We start from the raw sequence: 26,202 nt of genomic DNA on the forward strand, positions 1-26,202 counted from the left end.
ACCCCAACGAGATGGATTGGCCAAGTGGCAGCATCAATGGACTCAAGTGTGGCAACAATAGTGAGGGTGGCCCAGGATCAGGCAGTGTTTTGTACTGCTGTGCATAAGGTCGCTATAGGTCGGTACCGACTTGATGGCACCTAGCAACAACAACAACATATTAGACTTAACAACAGAAACAAATATCATACTTGACGGAGTCCTGGTGTGGCATTGTAGTATAAGCACTAGACTGTAAGGTCAGTTTGAACCACAAGGTTGGCAGTTCAAAGTCAACCAAGAAGGAGCTGCTCTGTGGAAACCCTACTATGAACTATAACCAACTCAATGGCACTTAACAACAACAACTTAACATACTTATCAGCCAAGATCCATCTGTCTTCAGCAATAATATACCTAGTTCCACACACTCATCTGAATCCCGCTTGAACCTCTGGCTTGAACATCTCCCTCTTCAGAGTCTGTCTTAGTCTGGAAGCTCAGCTTAAACCTGTCCACTATGGGCAACGCTGTTGGCATTCAAAATACTGTTGACATCTTCTATAGCATCACAACAACATGCAAGCCACCACAGTGCAACAAACTCACAGACAAGTGGTGAGTTGGCTTTTCTAATAAATCTCATAACTCTGGGGTTGTAAAAAAATGACTTATTACTTCTAGGCAGTGTAGTGATCCACCTCCTCCCCAGCACAAGGGAGAAGGGTTCAGAATAGTTTTCCTTCAGTCGGGGAAATAACGAATAGCTTCTTGTTCCCAAAGTCCCACCAGGCAGTCATGCTGGTTAGAACAGCAGTGTACTCCAGGATGGCAAAGATGCTGTATACTCAGTCTCACAACACATGATGTGCTGAAAGTAGATAGTCAGAGGCAAGAAGAGGGTGATGAAGTTGATGATGAAGCACCTCTGTTCCCAGCTGTAGGACTTTTACACTGTGCGCTTTTTGGTCAGCCACCAGAAAATGCAGGTAAGGAGCATCCATCTGAGGGATGAAGTAATGTACATAATGAACACATTCTCGTGGATGGTGAAGTCCTTGGAGGCACTAGCAGCACAAGGTTCTCAATGACATTGAGGGTGAAGTTGAGACTACATAGCTGGCAGCAGTGGTTCTGAAGACCACCAAGAAATGGAGCGCCAACCTCAGGGCAAATCCCCTTCCAAGACTAAAACTCAAGGGGAATACACGAGCAGGCATGTGGTCTGGCTGGTGACCATATTGGTCACCGATAAGGGGAAGTTGTGAGCTAAGTCCAACCATGTTCAATAGACTCCTGTGAACCCGGGTGGAGACCTGTATGGCCAGCAGTACGGCAAGACCCGGGGACTCCTGGGCCCAGAGGCAGTGATATGGCCACAGAGGACTAGAGAGGAGAGTGAAGCATCCAGCTGATATGAAGTGAGGGGAGATGCACAAGAACACCCATACCTGCAGATAGTACCCACTTGACCTGGCTTCAATGACTGGATGACCAGAACTCAACAAGAAGAAGAAAGAAGAGGAAAAAAAGAATAATCCACCACTATTTGATGAACTTGACCTATACTTATGGATGCAGTAGCTCAAAAAAGGGAACACACTTTTACAACGAGGATCATTCCCACCTCCTCAGTACACAGGGTTGACAGGGATGGGCAACTTAGACATTGGTTACCCAAAATGAAGGGGGGGGGGCAAGGCTACAAAAGCAAGACATGACTGGCTTACAAGCTTTCATGAGGGAGCCTAGATCCAGAGGGTGTGGAGGAAGGTAGAATCTCTACCGAGTAGTATCCATTCTGCCTGGGCAGGACTGATGAAAGGAGATGTGGATAGCATTCATGAATAATTACTATCAGGATTGATTGTGAATGTTGAAAATATTGGTAGATGTTTTGTAACAAAAGGAGGGGAGTGGTTGATTTTGCAGTTCAGAAGCGGAGGTCCCTGGGACCATCAAGTGAGAAGAGTGGAGTCTGGGGCTCTACCCAGAGAAATAGTGATGCCAGAAATGGAGGCAGAGATGGTGACATGGAGCGATGGAGTGGCTGGGGACTCTGGACTCTGGGAGGAAGAGGGGCCGTGTGCTGATGGCTGGGGGACAGGCTTGCAGGGTGTACACTTTGGTTGTTTGATGATACTTGGAGGAGATTGTAATCATTGCAATGAAATGAAATATGATAGGATGAATGTAAAGCTGGTGTTCTCCCATGTAAACTATCAAATAATTCACAATAAAAACTTTAAAAAAGAAAAAGTAGGGTGCTGAGTGCAGACCAATGCAGAAGCGCCATGCATAGTTCTAAAGAGCCTCCCTGCCGATGGCCGAGCTCATCAATGGCAGGTAATTGGGCACCCTGTAGTATGTAACTTGTCTCCTTGAAGTAGATGAGCAGGGATCAGAGGATGCAGAGGAGGAAGGTAGCTAGTGGACAGCAGACCATGATCAGGACCACCAGGGTAAAGTGGAGCTGAACCATATTCTTGATCACAGCCACTTCCTGAAATGGCTGAACATGGACCATTTCTTTTTGGTACAATGACTCTGTATATTCCTGCCATCATTCGATGCTTCTGTTGTTCAACATTTTATCCAGAGAATCCTTCAGTATTTCAGCTGGAGGCTTGAATTTTTCTTCAGTGCTTTATATTATGTTTTTACGTGCCATCAAGTCGGTTCTAACTCATAGCAACCCTGATACAGGGTTTCCAAGGTTTTCAAATCTGTGGGAAAAGAAAGAGTCATCTTTCACCTGAAGTGCAGCTGGTGGGCTTGAACCACTGACCTTATGGTTTGCAGTCCAGTGTTCATCCTATGGAATCCACTGTGTTCCTTCTTAGTTCTTTATATAGACTCAGTTATATTAACATCCCTAGTTTCCTAATCAGGAGCTCTGGTAATGTAGTGGTTACGAATCAGGCTGCAAACCTCAAGGTCAGCAGTTCGAAACTACCAGCTGTTCTGTGGGAGAAAGATGAGGTTTTCTGCTCCCGTAAAAATTTATAGCCTGGGAAACCCTGTACCAGGGTCGCTATGAGTGGGAACCGACTCCACACCACATAACTACAACAACAACAACAGTTTCCTAATCTGTAACTTTGGACCTATAATAATCTATGCATTTATCTATATATCTATGCAATTATTAGTGTGAGGATTTAGGGTCATATATATAAATGTCACAGCACCATACTTGACACATGATAGGAGCTCAAAGTGACCAAGGGAGAAGAATAAGAATGCAACTCTATTTCCCAAACTTGCCACCTCAGAATTTGTATCTGTGCTTTTTGTGTATGTGTGGGAATGTACGATCTTAAAATTGAGAGAAAATAAAAGTTCCCTTTTTGCTTCCAGATTCTCTTACGAAACGTGACCAACACGGTGGTTCCTAGAAAATATTGTTTCTCTGATTGTTCTTTTAAGAACAAATTATTAAATGGCAAGTCTCATTTTCCAATGATAATTCGATTGGTATCATGAAAATAATTTCCAAGAAATGAATTACTCTCTTTTAAGGAGATTTCTACTCTTTATGCATCATATCTCAAGTGTTTATGAATTTTTTCCTTCTTCTCTGTAGCATAAACACTACAGTGTGAACCACAAGGTTGGTGGTTTGAGCCCACCAGCCACCTCAAGGGAGAAAGGTGAGGCCTTCTGCTCCCACAAAGATTTACAGCCTCAGAAGTCCTACATAGGGTTGTGGTGAGTCAGAACTGACTTGATGGCACTTTGCAACATCAAATTGATTGTGGTCAAATGCATATATAAAACTGCCGAGTCAGTTCTGACTTATAGCAACCCTACAGTTCAAACAAAGTAGAACTACTCCTTAAAGGTTTCTGAAACTGTAAATCATTAATGAGTAGACAGCCTCATCTTTCTCCCACAGAGCAATTGGAGGGTTTGAACTGCCAACCCTGCAGTTAGCAGACCAACATGTAACACACGGCACCACTAGGGCTCCTTAAATGCATGTATGTTGTTGTTGTTGTTGTTAAGTGCTTTCGAATCAGTTCCAGCTCATAGCAACCCTGTTTCCAAGGCTGTAAATCTTTGCGAGAGAACCTCATTTTTCTCCCACAGAGCAGCTTGTGGGCTCCAACCAACAACCTGGTTTTTTGCACTCTAGTGCTTATCCCACATGTGTATACATAACTGTAATTCTACTTTCAGTATTTAAAAGAGATACTGAAGTACTTTCCTTTTATTTTTCCTTTTAGATTGGTGAATGTAGATAGTTGTTGTTGTTTTTAATCTTTTAAAACAAAGTGGTTAGCCTTTCCATGCATATATGCATTGCTTTTAAGAGAATTCAGTACTTTATGAAGCAGCCCTGTCCCCCATCCATTGCTGCTCATAGAGACCCTGGAGAATAGATACGACTGCCCCATAGGATTGATTTCCAAGGCTGCTATCTTTATGGAAGCATCTTTTCCCCACAGAACAGCTCTTGGGTTCAAACTGTCAATCTCTCGGTTATCAGCTGAACGCATACCCACTATATGTTCAGTCACGTTGTTAAGTGCCGTAGAGTTGGTTCCAACTCATAGTGACCCTGGATAGATTTTTCCTAGAGCAACTGGTGGATTTGAACCTTTGGTTAGCAATCCAGTGCTGATCCTGTAGCACACACCAGGACTCCAGACATATTAGTACATGATAATCCAATAATCAAACGACGTATTGCATCAGGCAACTCTGCTGCACAAGACCTTTGTAAAGTGTTGAATAGCAAAGATGTCAGCTTGAGGACTAAGGTGCGCCTGACCCAAGCCATGGTATTTTCAGTAACGTCATATGCTTGCGAAAACTGGACAGTGAATAAGGAAGACCATAGAAGAATTGATGCTTTTGAGTTATGGTGTTGGAGGAGAATATTGAAAGTGCCATGGGCTGCCCATAGAACCAACAGATCCGTGTTGGAAGAAGTGCAGCCAGAATGCTTCTTGGAAGCCAAGATGCCCAAACTTGATCTCTCATACTTTGGACATATTGTCAGGAGGGACCAGTCTCTAGAGAAGGATATCATGTTTGGTAGGGTGGAAGGTCAGAGAGAAAGAGGAAGACCCCTGGCAAAATGGATTAGCAGAGTGGCAGCATCAATGGGCTCAAGTGTGGCAATGATTGTGAGGTTGGCCCAGGACCAGGCATTGTTTCGTTCTGTTGTGCATAGGGTCACTATGAGTCGGTATCAACTCAATGGCACCTGACAACAACAAATCCAATAATTGGAGTCCTGGAGTGGCGCTGTGGGTTAATGTGCTGGACTGCAAAGTCGGTTTGAACCTCAAGATATCGGCAGTTCAAGCTTACCAGCCACTCCTTGGAAACTCTGTACAGGGTCATTATGGGTCAGAACCAGCTTGACGGCACTTAACAAAAACAACAACAATCCAATAATAATGGAGGATTTTTTTTTTTCTTCTAAGAGTGGCTTACATACAGCTGCATAATCTACTGAATGAAGTGTCTCTTCATTCAAAAAAAACGGTCAGTTCAGTGCCCACCTGTAGTATTGCTTATCGTTTTGTTTTCCTTCTTAAGTGTTTTCAGCTCTCTCCAGATAGTATTCAGTTTCCTATAAATGTGGGTATCATAAATTACAGGGATGCTAGATGTGCTAATCTTAATATAAAATGCATATATAAATTTATTTATTCTGGTTTTTGTTTTGTTTTGTTTTTGACTAAAAATGTGTGGGTTTGAACAATCTGAAGTCTGTTCATTGGAGGATGTTTTCTGTGATTTTCTATTTTTGTTTACAGCTCAAAAGGATGGCACTGACCCATTAGATGCAGAGGAGGCATGCCAGCACAAGGTATATCTATGTTTAGTAATAAACATTTTATAGGGATGCACCTGCTGGTTATTGTATAATCACCAGAGGGGAAAGAAAGACTGTTTAAACATCAGTCAGAAACAGTAACATCACTTTTGCTTTATAAGAGTCTTGGAATAATTACATGAGAATCAGGAGGTTCTGGGCTGCTGGTTTGGGTAGCAATTGAGTACATGTAGTATATGTGGCCACACTGATACATTGGTAGCTATTTCCGTTTTCCTCTTCATGGAACCATGGTGTTTATCAACCATGTCAGATTTCTTTGGGCCTAAGCACAGTTCAAGAGTGGAAGGTGTTACTGCATCCCTTTTAACTTTACATGGTGGGCAGGTAGTCTTCATTTGGTGCTTGGATTCTGTGGGTGAGAGGAAGCATTGTCCTGGCTTTAATCTTACCAGGCCACAAAAATCTCTATATACAGGCCAGCTTGAGAGCATAACCTTTTTCTTTCTCTCTCTCTCTCTCTCTTTCTTTCTTAAATCCTTTCTGCCTTGCTCTACATATTTTCTTTCAAAGATACTGGAAGAAGAAACTCCTAGTTCTAACTCCACCTATATGACAATTGGGAGAGGGGAAATGTTTCTTAAACATTATGTGAAGTTTCATTCACAAGGAAACTTAGATCTGATTAATTTAATATGCCTGCAAAAATTAAGTAGGTTAAATTTTTTCTTTTGTCTAATAAGACAAATAGTGCTATAATACTGATAAAAAAAAGAATTAAAATATACAGATTTTAGATTTTATATTAGAACACATAATGAGTCTGTATTTATTAGTTTGCCTTTTTTTCTTCTTTGTCTGTTTTTCTGAAATATTATTTGGATATATTCCAGTAGGTTGTACAGTTAGATAAAATTATTAACTTGACTGGAATGATAATGAGATTTATCAGCAATTCATAATGAACTGAGTATAATAAAATTACATCTGAAAATTAAAGCTAACTAATATCTTTTGTTTCTATAGAAACCAAAATTCAGTTCTAAAAATTGCGCTGGATTTGTTGATGATGAAAATTCTAACAGACAGAAGCAAGAACATGTAAATGTCGATAAAGGAAGCAAAGAGGGTTTATTTATAAGTAATGAAGATATATATGAATATTTGCAAAAAGATTCTAAACACACAAAATTTGGTAAATCCAAGGAAAAGCAATCAACTCTTGACCCAATACCCGCTAAAGGATTCAGAAAGGACAATATCCATAATGCCAGAGATCCCAGCCCAAATGTATTTGACAGTAAAGGAAGAAGAAACACACAACATAAAAAGATCCAGCTAGATGGTGGAAGCTGTAGTCCAAGAAAAACAATAGCTGTTACTTCTTTCGGAAGGGCCAACAGAATGGTTTCACATCAGCATCTTGTTCTCCAAACTCTTGATGATGGCCTTCCAGAAGAGTCATGCAAACCTTCCATCCTAACTCTCTCAAACCTCACAAATGACTTAGATAACAATATTAAGCCTTGTTTGATTTCCAGAGAAACACAGACTGATGATTGGGATTCATCAGATAGTGAAGAAGAGCAATTCTTGGAATTAGAATCCAGTGATGAAACTGAAGGTTCTTTCTCAGAACTTTCTTTAGATAAAGAAATCAGGTTGCCTCTTCAGCCTCTTCACAGTGACAAAAACCAGCACATTAGTCCTTATGAAATTAATGCAAATGGTGTCTCAGGTGAAAAAGATGAGAACCTAAATCAGTGGGGAAATTCTATCCCATTGACTCTACAGGGAAGTATTGATGATGGTGGTGTTGGTGTTGGGGGTGATTGCCATACTTCTGAGAAAACGGAGACATCTAAAGAGGTGATATGTTCTACAGATTATATAAACCATTATAAATGTAAAGACAATATAGGTAATAAAGAAGAAATGGATTTTCAACAGTCTTTGACTTCGAAGCACCACTTTTCACAGGAAAGTGCATTAAAAGCTGACAGTCTAACCATGCTTCCACAACAAGAAACTGATTCAGATAATACAGTCATTTCTGAACACTGTGGTTGCAATTATGAGCAAAGTATCTATGGAGCTTCTTTTGATCACTCACCTGGCAATCCTGAACAAATGTCTCTTTATAGCCCTAGACAGCAAACTCCTTTAATGTTTCAAACAGATGCACATATTGTGGAAAAGCCAAATGAGAAACAAGACACTAAAAGGAATTACACTGACAGAGATCCAGAAACGAGTTATTCAGGCTGGCCTTTATCCACAATTGTTGATTCTCCAGTAATAGAAACAACTAAAATGGACAAAAGGAGACAAGACCTTCCACAGAGCAAGACCATATGTAATGCAGAATTTCATTCTACTGACAGTGTGAATAAAGAATTGATCAGCAACTCACAACTTAATCAAACAAAAGAGAAGGAAAGTTCTCCCAAACCAGGTATTAGTAATACTGCTTGATTTGTAAGCATTTCCTATAGACTTATTTTATAGAAATTTCCCATTGAGTTCTACTCAGCATATGCCCAAACTGACAAGAATGAGGTCTTACAGGCCAGGATTGGGGTTAAGTAATAATGATCATCTTGAAAGTCGAAGTGTTAATGTCAGAGATGGTTGTTGAGTTAGTATTGATGGAAGTTAGCAAACTATTTCTGTGCATTTTTATATTTCTTTTTAATACAGCACTTGTTTAGTATCAGGAATCATAACATTTTCACAGAGGAGATTGTCCCATTAACAATTATTGGTGATTCCATCAGAATTGTAATCAGAAAACTTCATATTTGTTACATAATAAAAAGCATCTTTAAAGACTTCCATTCCCCTTTTAAAGGAAAAATGAGTCAAGCTTGGAACAGAAACTCTAAAAACATACAAATTTATTAAAGTCATGTTTACAACTCTGATAATGCAAAAATGTTTGTGTTTTAGGTGAGAACTTAACTAATAATGGAGACGAAAGTACTGTAAGAAATTGTGAGGAGGAAAAAGAGAAATCAGAATCAGAAATTCACATGCCTAACATCCAAATTCAGAATTTGAAAGAGAGACAAAATGTGTTGAAAGTGACCAGCAGCCAAGGTTTGTATTCCTGTAATTGTATAGGTAAAATTGTACACAAACAACTGCTCTCCGTTCTTAGGACAGAGAGTTTCTAAGCTCTCAGATGCATTAATGCTTTGGTTTTTAGTTATTGATTAAAGTTATAAGATTTTTTTCATTTATAGCAGATGTTTTTACTGTATGGCAACATTTGAGACTCCATTCAATTTGAGATATATTCTTGATAAATTTCTGCCTATGGCTTCTGGTTTATAATCTGTTGTCTAAGAGGCTATCAACAGGAGAGACCACAGCATTATTGAGCAGGAGGGGTGAACTGTGTCAGATTCCATAGAACCTTCCCCCAGTCCTTTTCACATAAGGAAAATTTGAGAAGCATGGTCACTAGTTTCTTTGTGTCAGAAAAATGATCTGTGTGCGTTTGACAACGTGGATGGCTCTTGGAACAGGTACTGTGATGAACAATAGGTTAGACCACTTCAGGTTAAACAATTTGTTGGTATTGTTGCATGCCGTTGAGTCGGTTCCAACTCATAGCGACCCTGTATAGTGTTTCTGAGGAGCAGCTGGTGAATTTGAACTTCCAACTTTGTGGTTCAAACCGACCTTGTGGTCCAGTGCATTATCCCACAGTGACACACCACTGAAAATTGATTTATCTACTCTCTGTTAAAAGGTAAAAGTCCTGGTGTGGTGCTGTAGGATAAGCACTGGACCATACACAAGATCAATTTGAACCTCAGGGTCGGTGGTTCAAATTCACCAGCTGCTCCTCGGAAACCCTATGAAGGCTCATTATGAGTATGAACTGACTCTATGACACTTAACAATGACAACAAAACCACTGTTGAATCTGAGTTATGTGTCAGGCTACTAACCTACAAATTTAGCAGTTCGAATCCACCAGTGGCTCGTAGGAGAACGATAAGGCTTTCTGCTCCCATAAAGATTTACAGCCTCAGAAACTCTATACATGGTCTCTGTAAGTCAGAACTGACTTGATGGCACACAGCCACCACCACTATCACTGTTGAATGATGGTCACTGAAAAAGGATATCACCCAGAACCTGTGACTATTACCTTTTATAGTAAAATATTTGAACGTTCGCATTTGGAAAAAGGGTGCTTTTTTTGTTTTGTTTTGTTTTCAAGTTTTTATTGTGATTTGAGTGATAATTTACAGGTTTATACTCATTGTTTCATTGCAATGATTACAATCTCCTCTGTGCATCATCATTTAACAGTATTTGCTTTTATTCACTCTGATTTTTGTTTTTTTGTGTGTGGTGGTAGTGGGGGAGGTACACAAAGACACTCAAAAATATACAATAATTAAAACACCCAAAGGGCACATTCTGAAAGCCTGCCTCCTGGCCGCCAGCACCCAGTCCCCCTCTTTCCATGAGTCTAGAGTCCTCAGCTGCTCCCTCTCTTCATGTCCTCATCTCAGCCTCCATATCTGGTGTCACTGCTTCTCTGGATAGGGTCCCACATTCCACTTGTGCTCTTCTCCCTTGATGGTCCTAGGGTCCTCTGTTACTGGATTGTAAGATTAACCACTCCCCTTTTTTTTGTTTTTGTTTTTGTTTTTAATGTTTTATTGTGAATTATATGATAGTTTACATGAGAGAACTTTAGCTTTACATTCATTCCATCGTATATCATTTCATTGAAATGGTTCCAATCCCCTCCATGCATCATCAACAAACCAAAGGGTATATCCTAGAAAACTGACCCCTACACTTCTCCCTCCACCCCACCCCCAGTCTTCAGCCCACAGTCCCTTTCTCTCTCTGGATCCAAAGTCCCCAGCCGCTTCATTACTCCACGTCATTGTCTCTGTCTCTATCTCAGGCATCTCTGTTTCTCTGGGTAGGGTCCCGCTCTCGGCTCTTCTCCATTGATGGTCCCAGAGACCTCCGCTCCTAGACTGGAGAATTAATCACTCCCTTCCTTGTTACAAAACGTCTACCTTTGCAGTTCCAACCCTCATAATCTGTCCTGATAAGCATTATTCACTACCGCTCCCAGTTTTTGTTACAAAACATATACCTTTACAGTTGTAATTAGTCATGATAACAATTACTCACTATTGAATCATAAGAACATTATCCCTGTTTTCACCTGACCTATCTAGACAAGATTAAAACTATTCAGTGTGGACTTTACCTTGCCCCCACCACTCTTAAACTGAACTCCCTCTTGAAAACTTGTAAGCTAGTCACTTCATGCCTTTATCGCCTCCTTATTTTAGGTAGCCAATATCTAAGTTGCCCGTCCCTATCAACCCTGTATATAGAGGATATAGGATTGATACTTGATGGGAAGACACCTTCCCTCTCAGTTGGTATTTTGAGCTACTTCATCCATAAATATAGGTCAAGTTCATCAGATTGTAGCAATTTACACTTGTTTCCTTTATTAAATTTTTTTTTTTTTAATCTTCATCTAATTCTGATCATCAATCCATCAAGGCTAGGTCACATGGGTACTGTCTGCAAGTTTGGGCATTTTTGTGCATCTTCCCTTACTTCATATCAGCTGGATGCTTCGCTCTCAACTCTAGCCCTTTGTGGCTATGTCTGGAAAAAAGTTTTTACACATTTTATTAAATTAAGCACTTTGAGTTGAAGCGAGCATTCTGGATTATCTGGGTAAACCTTAAATTCCAGAACAAATGTCCTTACAAGAAAATGGTAGAGGGAGATTTGAGACAGATAAGAAAGGAGAAGGAGATATGAAGACAGAGGCTGAGATTCAAGTTACCTGGCCACAAACCAAGGAATGCCAACAGCCACTGGGAGCTGAAAGAAGCAGTGACTTTCCAGAGGAAATTCCAGAGGGAATACTACCTTGCCAACACCTTCATTTTGTACTTCTGATATCCAGAACTGTGACAGAAAACATTTTTGTCTTTTTAAGCTGGAAGTAGTTTGTTATGGCAGTTACAGTAAACTAATAGAACTCCCTAGCAACAAAAAAGGAGCCCTAGGGGAGAAAGGAGCTCTGGTAGCATAGTGGTTACGAATTGGGCTGCGAGCTACAATGTCAGCAGTTTGAAACTACCAGCTGTAGTGCAGGAGAAAGATGAGGTTTTCTGCTCCCGTAAAAGATTTGCAGCCTTGGAAACCCTGTACAGGGTCACTATGAGTCGGAACTGACTCCACGGCACATAACAACAACAAGGGGAGAAATGGTTAAACACTTGGCTACTAACTGAAAGGTTGGCAATTCCAACCCACCAGTTGCTCTATGGGAGAAAAGATCTAGCTTCTGCTGCCATAGAGTTATTATGTGCCATGGAATCGGTTCTGATACATAGCAACCCCATACACAACAGAGCATTACCTGGTCCTATGCACCCTCACAGTTGTTGAACCCATTGTTGCAGTCACTGTGTCAATTCATCTAGGTGAGGGTCTTCTTTTTTGCTGACCCTCTGTTTACTAAGCATGATGGTTCCTCCTGATAATATGCCAAAGTAATTGAGATGAAGTCTCACAATTCCCCCTTTGAAGGAAGATTCTGGCTGAGCTTCTTCCAAGACAGATTTGATTATTCTTTTGGCAGTTCATGGTATATTCAATATTCTTTGCCAATACTATAATTCAAATTCATTTCTTGTTTGGTCTTCCTTATTCATTTTCCAGCTTTTGCATGCTTATGAAGTGAGTGAAAATACCATGGCTTAGGTCAGGTGTACCTTAGTCTTCAAAGTACAGTTCTGCTTTTTAACACATTAAAGAAGTCTTTTGCAGCAGATCTGTCCAATGTAATACACTGTTTGATTTCCTGACTGCTGTTTCTATGGGTGTTGACTGTGAAGTCAAGTAAAATGAAATCCTTGACAACTAAAATATTTTCTCCGTTTATCGTGATGCTGCCTATTGGTTCAGTTGTATTTTTGTTTTCTTTATGTTGAGGTATAATCCATACTGAAAGCTATAGTCTTTGATCTTCATCAGTAAGTGCTCTCAAGTCCTCTTCCTTTTTGCCAAGCAAGATTGTGTCATCTGCATCGCAGGTTAATTCGACTTTTTCCAATCCTGATGATACATTCCTCTTTATATGTAGCATAACTTCCAACATCACAGCAACGTGCAAGCAACCGAGTATGACAAACGAGTGATAGTTGTAAATATTGTTGTTGTTAAATGCTATCAAGTTGATTCCAACTCATAGCAACCCGGTATAGAGTTTCTAAGGAGCAGCTGGTGGGTTTGAACTTCCGACCTTGTGGTTCACAGTTCAGTGCTGTCCCTACAGCGCCACACCAGGAGTAAAGATTGCCACCAAGGAAACCCCGTGGGACAAACCAGACTCGGTAGCAGTGGGTTTGGCTTTTGGATGGGTTTACTGAGTTCAATGAACAGGTCCTTGTCAGTTCCATTACCCTTCCTTTCTGTTTCACCTTGTGTCTGATTCTAAAGTTTTGCTAATAGAATTTTACAGGTAATAAACTTCCAGTTTTCTGATTTGGACATGGGGATATGTATGAAGAAGTGTAGCTCCAAAGCTATTTAGGATTAGGGAAGGGATCCTGGAGTCCCAATTTTTCTATATATAGACTTTCAATCAATATCCTGTCTCTAACCCTGTTTCACACATTGCTGTCCTTCGTGGTACTTGATGCCTTCAAGTGCTGAGTGTGTGGGTTCTGATTGGCTCCCTGATTTCCTTGTAGGCATTAGACTGGAGTATTCCCCTCATTAACAAGGCAGTTTCCTCTCCTCCATACATACGCTTTCCCTCCAAAAATACATGGAAATCTTTTGTCCTTTCTCATTTTTCCTTCTATTCTCTATACTAATTGATGTTATGTTGCTGTGTAGTCCAACCTACTTCGGATATTTTGTGTAAGTTGTCATGTATTTGCTAGGATCCTTTATAATAATCAGCATTTGGCAGAAAAGAATCCTCAGTTTTGCCTGGAAATTGTACAGAAATGAAAACAGCTGGAATCAATAAGAGGAACGCTGCAGGGGAAAGGCGGCTTCATTTGGCTGCCAAGAGAGGAGATCTTTATCTGGTGAGAGCACTTACAGAATCTGGAGCAGATGTGAAGCTAAATGCTAACGCAAGTCTGAGCTCTTTTCATTTTAATTGTCTTTTCATTTGGATGCACTGACATAAACATTTCATGGCTGCCCTTCTCAATTTTGATCTTTTCGGGTATATTGCTAACTATCACGGAAGCAGCAGTCAAGAAATCAAACGATGTATTGCATTAGGCAAATCTGGCTGCACAAGATCTTTTTAAAGTGTTGAAGAGCAAAGATGTCAGCTTGAGAACTAAGGTGCACCTGAACCAAGCCATGGTATTTTCAATAACCTCATATGCATGTGAAAGCTGGACAGTGAATAAGGAAGACCACAGAAGAATTGATGCATTTGAGTTATGGTGTTGGAGGAGAATATTGAAAGCGCCATGAGCTGCCAAAAGAAACAATACATCTGTTTTGGTAGAAGTGCAGCCAGAGTGCTCCTTAGAAGCCAAGATGGCCAAACTTCGTTTCTCATACTTTGGACATATTGTCAGGAGGGACCAGTCACTGGAGAAGGATATCATTTTTGGTAAGGTGGAGGGTCAGAGAAAAAGAGGAAGACCCCAGTGAGATGGGTTGGCCAAGTGGCAACATCGATGGATTCAAGTGTGGTAACAGTAGTGAGGTTGGCCCAGGATCAGGCAGTGTTTCGTTCTGCTGTGAGTCAGTACCGACTCAATGGCACCTAACAACAACAACAACATTGCTAACTTTGAATACTCTCGTAAATAACTTACATTATTTAGTTGAAAAGTAAACTTTTATCTTGATGTCTCATCAATTACTGAAATAATTTCTATTCTGAAACAGTTTTTTTTTTTTTTTTTTTTTAACCACTTTTAGGATTGGGAAGGACTGCACAATATGGGGAGGAGAGGAGTTTTATTTAGACCTTTTCTTTGGAAACCTTAATTCCGTTCCATAACTTTGGAAAAAATGTATACATTTTCCACATTTCCCTGTTCCCTCATCTTTTTCCTCCTTTATTTATATTGTTCCTTTTTTATTCCTTATATTTATTCTAAATCTCCATTCTATAAGTAGAACTTCTAACATTTTTCTTAAACACAGAAGAAGCTTGTCTAAGGAATTCCAGAGGGGAAACTTAAAAAAGATTGGATCAAATGCCATTTTAATGACAAATGTGACAATGTGAATAATACAAATATGAAAGTAAGACATGACCTTACTCTATCTTAGTATCTGAACTGAAGCTGTACTGATTCTGGTCCCATTATATTTTATGTTCTATGAATCTTCTATTTTGGTACTTTGTTTTAATAAATATTTGTGATGAGACCCATTCATTTTTTTTTCTCCAAAATGAAACAGACATTTTAAGGTGATATTTTCAATAATAATTTGTATATGGAGTCCTGGTGTGGCTCTGTGGGTTAATGCGCTGGACTGCAAAGTCGGTTTGAACGGCAACATCGGCGGTTCAAGCTCACCAGCCGCTTCTCGGAAACCTATACAAGGTAGCTATGGGTCAGAACCAACTCTAAGGCACTTAACAACAATGAAATTTGTATCTACATATGAACCAATATGTTGTTGTGTACTGTCGAGTCAGTTCCGACTCCTAGGGGTCCTGTATAGGGTTTCCGAAAGTGACTGTTGGGTTTGAACTGCTGAGCTGATGATCTTTAGTCCAGAAAACTTAGGAATGCAGAGATCATATGAAATTTGGCTTTTAAGCAGCAGCATGTCTTTTTCTTCCTTTTTTTTTTTTTTTTGTAGGTTTGACACCACTTCATGAGGCGGCGTCTAGTGAGGAATCTAATAATGTAATTGCAGAGGTCCTAAAAGCTGGTGCTAATGATAACAGTAAAGATCTAAATGGTCCTCTGCCCATACATGATGCTGTTACAAACAATCACTTAAAGGTACAGCATATCAATTTTAATTTTCTGTTACTTTTTCTTATGAAAACAAGTGAAGGAAATGAAAATATTTTTTAACTTTTAAGTAAAGTGTTTCCTTAAAACAGATGATCTAAAAAAAACCTCCTTAAAACTACAAATGAAGATAAGATAATATAATGGATTGGAAAATCAGTGCATTTCTTATATATCATTTTTCCACAGCCTTTTAATCACATAGTTCATATAAGTCAGAATAAAATGAAAGGACTGAGAGTAAGCTCAGGCTGTAAATTTAATCCCAATTGCCCCATAGGATTTCCAAGACAACTGTCTGTGATAGGAAAATATCCATGCACCTACAGGGAAGCCCAGTTAATACAACTATTATCCAAACTTACATACCAACCACTAAAGCCAGTGAGGATGAAATAGAAGAATTCTGCCAACTTCTTCAATCTGAAATTGATCAAACATGCAATCAAGATGAATTGATTATTACTGGTGATTGGAATGCAAAGGTTGGGAGCAAAGAGGAAAGATCAGTAGTTGGAAAATATGGTCTTGGTGATAGAAATGATGCAGGAGAATGCATGATAGAATTCTGCAAAACCAATGGTTTGTTCATTTCAAATACCTTCTTTAGACAGCATAAGAGACGACTATACACATGGACCTCAACCGATGGAATACATAGAAATCAAATTCTCTACATCTGCAGAAAGAGACAATGGAAAAGCTCCATATCATCAATCAAAACAAGGCCAGGGGTAGACTGAAGCAATAGAAATGATCCAGAATGAACACAGGAAAAGAAAGACTTAAAAAAATAAAACGAACAACGTCAGGCCAATATCAAGTCATGTAATATATATCCATAGAAAAGGAGAAGGATGATCAAGAAAAAAAAACACATTTGAAGGCCAAAATTTGTCCAAATTTGATAAAAACAATAAAACCAAAAAGACCAAACAAATCCCCAGTGGAAGAACCATGAAGAAAACTGCACCAAATCACACCTAAAACAAGTGTCGAAGAGAAAAATCTTAAAACCAATCGTAATAACAATAACAATAAGACACACACATAAAAATGGCAGTTAGCTTCTCATCAGGACCTGTGCTATCCTCTGGACAATCCATGACATCTTTTAAAAGTACTGTATGGAAAACAAAACTTGTCAATCTCCAGTTGTATACCCAGTGTGATAGTTAAGGTTATGTGTCCACTTGGCTGGGCCAGGCTTCTCAGTGACTTGGCAGTTAAGACATAGTAATCCTCCATGGTGAGATCTAATATAATATATTCATCTCCAGTATGAGATATGCTATGAGCAGCCAGTAAATTGAAAGAAAATTTTCTTGGGGGTGTGGCTTGCTTCTAATATATTGAATACTTGCTTATGTCTAAAACTTGTTTGCTTTTTGCTGGGTGTGGATCCTGCCTCTGGCTCATCCTCTAACCTCCAGTTCTTTGAACTTGAGCCAGCAGCATGCCATATTGCCTCCCAATCCTGGGAGTTGTCAACAACCTGCCATTTTACCTGCTGACCTTGGATTGCTAATACAATCTATTGCAACATAAATAAAGAGGCATAGATAGTAAGCTAATAATACTATTAGGCACCCTCAAGTCAGTTCCAACTCATGGTGACCCTATCCACGACAGAACAAAACACTGCCCAGTCCTAGGCTAGCCTCACAATTGTTGTTATGTTTGAGCCCATTGTTGCTGCCACTTTGTCAGTACATCTCATTGCGCATCTTCCTATTTTCCACTTACCCTCCACTTTACCAATCATAATGTCCTTCTTCAGGGACTGGTCCTTCCTGATAACATATCCTCTAAATATGTGAGACAAAGTCTTACCATCACTGAAGTACAAGAGATGAAGTTTCCAAGGAACATTCTGGCTGTTCTTCTTTCAAGACAGATTTGTTTGTTCTTCTAGAAGTCCATGGTACCTTCAATATTCTTCTCCAATATCACAAGTCACATGCATCAATTCTTCTACAGTCTTCCTTATTCATTGTCCAATTTTCACATGCATATGAAGCCATTGAAAATATCATGACTTGGGTTCGGCATACCTTTGTGCTCAAACTGACATCTGTACTCTTGAGCACTTTAAAGAGGGCTTTTGTTGCAGATTTGCCTATGCAATATAGTAGTAATAGTTAGTATCTAAGTGCCATCAAGTCTATTCCAACTGATAGAGACCCTGTATAGGGTTTCCAAGGAGCAGCTGGTGTGTTTGAACTGCCAGCCTATGGTTTCCAGTCCAGTGTTGATCCTCCAGCGCCACACCAGGCAACATATGTCATTTGATATATTGACTGCTGCTTGCATGAGTGTTGATTGTGGATCCAAGCCAAATGAAGTCTTTGACAGTTTCAGTCTTCTTTTCATTTATCAAAATGTAATTCATTGGTTCACTTGTGCGGATTTCCATTTTCTTTACATTGAAATACTATCCATACTGAAGACTTGCGTCTTTGATCTTGATCAGTAAATTTTTAAAGTCTTATTTGCTTCTAACAAGCAAGACTATTAACTGCATATTGTAGGTTATTACTAAATCTTTCTTCAATCCTGATGCCTCTTTCTTCTTCATATCATCATATGATCTAGGAAGAAAGAGTAGTGGACCGCTACTGAGAGCCTTATGAATAACAGTAAGCTAATAGGGAAGATGAGTCAAATTTTTAAGTAGTATTACACTTGAAGCTGATAAAATAGGAAAAATGAATAAATATCCAGGTGAGAAAAATCAAAACAAATAGTTGATAGTCACTATGTAAATGACGTAAACACACCAACTAAAGGTCAGAGTTGTTAGATTAATAAAGAAGCAAGACCCAGCTAAATACAATTTATATTTAAAAAAATTTTAATACAAAGTAAGTCAAAAGTAAAATTTTGGGAAAAGATATACCATGCAAACACTAATCCAAAAAAATTGGGAATCATGACAAGCTGTGGGCAACATTGCTAAGTATGAGTATTTCTGAACATTTAATTGTGCTCATGAGGACAATATTTAATAAAAGGAGCTTTGGTAGCATAGTGGTTATGAATTGGGCTGCGAACCTTAAGGTCAGCAGTTTGAAACTACCAGCTGTTCTGCGAGAGAAAGATGAGGCTTTCTGCTCCTGTAAAGATTTACAGCTTCAGAAACCCTGTATAGGGTCACTATGGGTTGGAATCGACTCTACAGCACTTCACAGCAACAACAATGGTGTATTGTAATGAAAGCAGAAAATATTGGCATTAAATGTCTTTAGAGATAACGTGGGAAAAATATCTTTTAGGCAGCTGAGATTCTATTAGAACCTGGAGCAAGCCCTAATAAAAAAGATAAAAGACAGAAGATTCCTTTTGATGGAGCAGAGGATGAAGCAATGAAAGATCTGCTCAGGTCTTATGGTGCTGTTGAGATGGACAACAAAGATGGGAATATTGCTGGTATGTATGTCAGTGTTGCTGAAAACAAAACCAAAATCTTTAGATGTATGGTGTAAACGAGTTCAAAACCTAGACTAGATGCTTCTTATGTTTAATAAACTCTTGGCAAGCCATTTTTTTTAGAAACTAGCTTTTCCAAATTTAATTGAAGTTATTTTACGATCCTGTTAGATTGCAATTGTACACTGAAATGATGTACATACCATTCATTAAGCAAATGTTAATCTCCTTACCATTGGTTCAAAGACAGAGGTGTAACTGAAACCAGACAGATTGGGTTACTTGTGAGTGAGGTTGAAAACTAATGAAGTCTTTGCAACTAAGATTTTATTTCAAGAGTTGTAATTATTCACACACAGGTTCCACTGATGTCAACTTTTTAGGAACTTAACATTTCAGTTCCAGATTATTAATTTTAAGCAAATTTATGTTATAGTAAAAAGTATTTTAAGAGAATGTACAGGCAGGCGAAATTTTATAAGTCATTTTTAGCTGTAGTTGGCATCTAAATAATACAGTGATTTATCCATATGGTATGACTCTGTGGGTTAATGTACTGCTGAACTGCAAAGTCAGTTTGAACTACAAGGTCGGTGGTTCAAGCTCACCAGCCGTTCCTTGAAAACTCTGTACAGGGTTCCTATGGGTCAGAACCAACTTGACGTCAATTAGCAACATCAACATGATGCTGAACTGAAGTGCGATGGCTTCACACACTAAGCATTGGACTGCTAACTACAAGGTCCACTGTTCTAGACTGCGAGCCACTATGGGAGAAAAATGAGGCTTTCTGCTCCCGCAAGCATTTAAAGCCTCAGAAATCCTATACAGGGTTGGAATCAACTTGACAGCACTTCACAACAATGATGCTGAACAGGTTTCCACAGAGCTCCCAGACTAGAACAACTAGGGAGAAATGCCTACAGATCTACTTTAAAAACGCAGCCAGTGAAAACCCTGTGAATCACAATACATGTGATCTACAGTTGATCATAGGGTTGGTGCAGGACCGGGCACTTTGTTCCATTTTGTTTGGAGTTGCCATGAGTTGGGGGCCTACTCTGGCAGCTAACAACAATTTAGAAAACAAACATTTGTTGAGAATCTACTATACAATTGTGCACTTGCCCATGAGGAACTTTCAGTCTTGTAGGGAGACAGACCAGAATGGGCAATTCAAAATCATTTATTAAATGTCATTGTTGTTTTTGCTAAGTGCCTTCGAGTCAGTTCCGACTCACAGCCACCCTGTATAGGGTTTCTGAGGAGTGGCTGGTGAGCTTGAACCATCAACCTTGTGGTTCAAGCAACCTTGCAGTCCAGCACATTAACCCACAGTGCTACACCAGAACTCCTGCCTTCTCCCTTTTCCCCAATCTTGAACCCTGGCTTATAGACAAAACCCAAGAACATATCTGCACTCTCTCTATGAGAGAGTACATTAGGGAGAGAAACCATGTCATATACTTCTGCCCCAATCTACCACCAACCTTACCAACTGTCGGTCCTCAAGGGAAGAAAAATAACTGATCAGATTCATTAGCATCAAAGGTTTTCTCTGGATCCTATTTTACTAGTGGACTAAATCACATATAGGTCAAGTGCAAGACTAATAATGCAGACTTCCTCTTTTCATTGCCTGATACCATATCATAAGTCCACAAGGTCCAGCCTTTAGAGAAAGGCCCGCTATCCTTTTTCATGTGATTGGCAAGGAAACTTAGCTCAAGACCTTTCTTAGGGCCACAGTTTATGTGTCTCTGTCTCCACCACCACTTGAAGGTTCAGGTCCCATGAATTCAGTTGGCTCAGCTCACTAGGGAAGCTTTTATTTGAAGTAATTGGGCACTGTGCTCTATAGTACTATAGCTATTCCCACTTGTCTGTTGTTTCTTGTATTTGAAGTTATCAGACACTGTGTTATACAGTACGATAGCTATTCCCACCTGTTTGTTTGTGAATACAGTTCCTTGTCTGGTATCTCAGAGAGAGGAGAGGTATAGAGAACAATGGTAATATAGAGAAAGGGAACCTAGGGGAGCCCAGAGAGCTTTACAGAGCCATAAATCATAGGCATAGTGGACAAGTGCTTGGACTTTGGAGTCAGATAGATGTGGTTTTAATATGTGTAAGCTGTGTGACATTAGAGAACTTCTAAAGCACCAGACTGCAAAGCCATTTGAACTGCAAGGTCAGCAGTTCAGGCTCACCAGCTGCTCCTCGGAAACCCTATGCAGGGTCGCTGTGGGTCGGAACTGACTCGATGGCACTTAACGCAACAACCCTATCTAAAGCTCTGTTCCCTTTTCTATAAAGTGGGTATATTAAAATACCTACTTCCAAGAGTCTGTATGAAGATTAAGATAATTCATGGAGAGTATTTGATATCTAACATATAATATTTGTTAAGTATATGTTAGCTGTAATTAGTCAATTAAAAATAACAATAATAAATGAGGTACTGAATAACACTAAGATACTATAATTATCGTAGAGAGTTTATCCTTCCCTTCTCTGTCACCATTACAACTGATGGAATGAAGCTAAATTTTTATATATGCTCATTTTCTCTCTCCCTTTGTTTTTTAAGTAAAAGGCCCTGATGTCCGATCAAAAAGACATATACAGTGTGTTTGTGATGACTGCAAAGTGGTTGATCCACCTTCCCTTTCACACCAAGAAAAAACAAGAGAAAGCCTTCCTGTGGTGAGTGAAGTTGAAATCTTGTTTATTCTTCAGTCTGGAAAATGCCATCATTTGGGCTCACCAGCCATTGGTTATTGGCAGTGCTCATTGCCTTTTAAGTACACACAGCCTGAAAATTTTGTATCATAATATTGTAATTGAATGGAATGAACCAAGAAGATAGAAGGTTTGATTGTTTCTCAGTTATGCACAGTGAATATAGAACTGTGGATTGGCTGCTACCCCTTATACCTAGTTTAGGTTCTACAGCTCCTTCTTGTGCCATCGACACTACCACTGTCATAATGGGTCTTAACCTAGCCTCTCCTCAGAGTGTCTCGTGTATGTGCTATTAGAAAAGACCCTGGAACCCAGACAGGGAAGAGGAAAGCAACCTGGTTTAGTGATCCTGAGGTCTTATCTTTTCTTCCTTTTCAGGCATTAAAAATTCAGCCCCAAATCCCTCAGTGCTTATTGCTGGATTCATTTCTGGCACCAAAGGAGTTTCTTTTCTTTTTTTATTCTTGACTGGTTGAGTGTATGTGTGTGTGTACCTAAAGCTTATTATAATTTATTCAATGTTAGCATGTATTTGGAATGGACAGGGTTGTTACTACACCAGCCTGTTCTACCATATTGACCATAAAGATCTTTAAGGTATATTTTCATGTAAAGATTAGAATACTATGAAAAAGAAATCCCATTACTTTATAACTGTATAATTATTTGTTCCAGGAATGCCATGTTATTTTAAATATCAAAAGGCAAAGAAAATATAAAGATACAAAATTCAAAAGAAAATAAATTTTTCTTCTGGTTGTGGCTGCAGCAGAGCAGAGTCAGGTAGGACAGGCTCTGTGGGGGAGGGAGGGGCTGAAAACCCAGAGAAGCTGCTCTCATGGAACAGCACTAGAACTCTAGATCTAGCATAAGGTTCAGGGTGTCAGTTCCCCGCAACCACCAGTGGAAAAATCACAGTATAAAGGAAAATATTGTGATTTAGGAATCAGTCAAGACATTGGACTCCCTCTGCAACCAGCCCACCCAGGCAGAGGTCAGAGGGCAGGGCTACAGCCAGACCGGCACAGGGAACCAGCGCTAAAACTGGCACAGTGATATTTGCAAAAAGAGGTGTCAAGGGTATTCTACACATTTTTTCCTCCTCTTCCCTGTCGCGCCTTCTTTGCCCAACCTGGACGCCTTCAGGCAGGTGGATGCGCACCCCCCAAAAAGTCCAGCATTGAGACCACAGCTTTCCCAGGGCACAGAGAGAAATCGCCCCATCAGTCCAAGGGCAAATTCTTTGGCTGCTGCTTTTGACTTCTGCCTGTGGGTCCCAGCCCTAAAGTTAACTTGTGTGGGACATTTTATTCCTGCCTATCTATTAAGAAAAAAAAACCAGACAAATCATATGAACAATATGTAAAACCCAAACATAAAAAGACACAACTATTTCAAGAATTACACTGTGCACACGCAGATACCTTCAGAGACAAAAATAGTAGACAATCTTTCTCCCGTTAACTTCTCAATATCTATCTGCACACCTCTACAGTGGTGACTAGGGGAGGGGCCTGAGCAAGTACACCCCTACCCACTACTGGAGGCTTCTACGGTACACCCACACTGCCTGTGTATCAGGGCAACTGGCCAGTCAGCCACAGTTTTATTTTTGTTTCAAAGTGGTGGTTATTGTCTCTGCTTTTATATTGCTTATGCTTTGGGGCTTTTGATCACACATTTTTCCTGGAGGTGGGAGCTTTTTCTCCCTACATTACTCAAGAAGAGTCAGCAATCATGGCCATATAGCCAAGCTACATGCATACCCCATAATATTCCACCATTGAGATAAGAGCCATTAAGAGCTGCTAAGCATTACATGCGAAAGGAAAGCCTATCTCCTGATCATATCCTCCAGGAGACACACAATAGGCCTAATAACACAGCAACAAACATCCATTTAAGTATTAAAAACCCACATAAATACTAGAAATGACCAACAAAACAGAAGATACCAAAACATATCTGAAAACAGAAAAGAGTAACTGAGACAAATGAGCTGGAGACAGACAAAGGCTTTTCAGAAGAGGAAGAACAGGTTTTGAATTTGCCTGAAAAAGAATTCAGAAGAATGATATGAAAACAAATTCAAGTGCTTTGAAAAGGGGTGGAGGAAAACAAGGAAGAAGTCAGGAAGGTACTACAAGAGCAATCAAACAAGATCTATACAGCTTTAGAAACAATTCAAAACCTGCAAAAAGAGGTCCAGATGATTAATAATAAAATATCAGAAATGGACAATACACTGAAAGGGCAAAGGAGCAGAATTTAGGATGTGGAAGCCAGAGCCAGTGAGCTGGAAGACAAATCTCTCTCAATACTGCTAAGATAGAAGAGCAAGCAGAAAAAAAGGATAAAAAAAAAAAATCTAAAAAGAGTCTAAGATTCATGCTGGATAACATGAAGAAGAACAACTTAAGAATTATTGGCATTCCGGAACAGGAAGAATCAGAGAAGTCCACAAAGGAGATAGTTGAAGAGCTTCTGGAAGAAAATTTCACTAACATCTTGAAAGATGAGAAGATAAACATTCAAGAAGCCAAACATACCCCAGGAAAGACAGACCCAAAAAGAAAACATATATAATAATCAAGACATATAATAATCAAGCTCTCCAAAATCAAAGACAAGGAGAGAATCCTAAAAGCAGCCAGGGAAAAGAGAAATATTACTTACAAAGGCAAGCAAATCAGATTAAGCTCTGACTATTCAGCAGAAACCATTCAGGCAAGAAGGCAATGGGGAGACATATACAAAACCCTAAAAGAAAAACCTGCCAACCAAGAATCATCTAGCCAGCAAAACTGTCAATCAAATACGATGGTGCAATCAAAACATTCCAGGATAAACAGAAGCTAAGAGATTTTGTCAAAGCCAATCCAGCACTTCAAAACATCCTAAAGGGAGTTCTTTGGACTGAAAACCGACAAGAACAGACAACTACCAGAGATTGACAGGCATGGCAACACCACCTGAAACTCAGACGACAGATAGCAGAGTCCAGAACAGAACAAAATTACAACAATAAATTCAAAGGAGCTGGGAGGTCAAGCGAAGATCAAAATAATAATAATGTCAAAGAAAGGAAAAATGTAGGAACACAGATCCAGGTGGTGAGGAGGTCAGGTAGATTACAGAATATAATAGATTGTTTTAAATGGAGGGAAAAGTTGATAGACTATAAGGCAACCCCAAAGAAAGTTTAATTCTTCACAACTTACCATGAAAATGAGCTTCCAAGCAGAACAAGCAAACATGAACACTAAAAAGAAACTGACAAGAAATAGCACAAAAAAACACAAACAGCACAAGAAGGCATGCAGAACAAAGGAACAAACAGCGCTACCAAAAAATTAACATAATGGCAGCAATGAATTCATGCCTATCAATAATTACAGAGTCCTGGTGTGGCGCTATGGGTTAATGCGCCAGACTGCAAAGCCGTTTGAAATGCAGGCTCAGCGGTTCAAGCTCACCAACTGTTCCTCGGAAACCCTATGGAGGGTCGCTATGGGTCAGAATCGACTTGATGGCACTTAACAACAACAACAAATCGATAATTACATTGAATGTCAATGGATTAAATGCACCAGTGAAGAGACAGAGAATGGCAGAATGGATAAGAAACCAAGACCCTTCAATATGCTGCCTTCAAGAGACACAGCTTACACACAAAGACAAAAACAGACTAAAAGTTAATGGATGGGAAAAAATATACCAAGCTAACTGCAACAATAAACAAGCAGGAGTGGCAATACTAATCTCCGATAAAGTAAACTTTAAGACAAAAACCAGCATAAGAGATAAAGAAGGACACTATCTCAATTGAGCAAGACGACATAACCATAATAAATATCTACGCTCCCAATAAAATAGCACCAAGATACATGAAGCAAACCTTACTAGAATTGAAGAAAAGAAATACAGAAATCTACAATTAAAGTGGGAGATTTTAACACACCACATCGAAAAGGGACACAACAACCAGAAAGAAACTCGACAAAGTTAATGGAGGAACTAAACAACACAATCAACCAATTTGACCTCATAGATATGTACAGAGTATTCAACCCAGCAACAGCACAATATACATTCTTCTCCAGTGCACATGGAACATTCTCCAGAATTGACGATTTGTTAGGCTACAAAGCAAGCCTCCATAAATTTACAAACATCAAAATACTACAAAGCATCTTTTCAGACCACAATGCTATAAAACTAGAAATCAAC

At 39.5% G+C, this 26,202-nt stretch overlaps 1 protein-coding gene across 1 annotated transcript in view; it reads left to right on the forward strand.

Moving 5' to 3' along the window:
* Positions 1-26,202, forward strand: part of ANKRD31 (ankyrin repeat domain 31) — a 220,080-nt gene that overhangs the window by 141,846 nt on the left and 52,032 nt on the right. The window contains 6 exon segments of the mRNA XM_006874406.1: positions 5,754-5,806; positions 6,800-8,228; positions 13,799-13,936; positions 15,641-15,786; positions 19,074-19,227; positions 21,818-21,933. Coding sequence (XP_006874468.1) covers positions 5,754-5,806; positions 6,800-8,228; positions 13,799-13,936; positions 15,641-15,786; positions 19,074-19,227; positions 21,818-21,933 — 2,036 coding nt within the window.

Source organism: Chrysochloris asiatica, unplaced genomic scaffold, assembly GCF_000296735.1.
Source record: "Chrysochloris asiatica unplaced genomic scaffold, ChrAsi1.0 scaffold00275, whole genome shotgun sequence".
In the NCBI taxonomy this organism is placed as follows: domain Eukaryota; kingdom Metazoa; phylum Chordata; class Mammalia; order Afrosoricida; family Chrysochloridae; genus Chrysochloris; species Chrysochloris asiatica.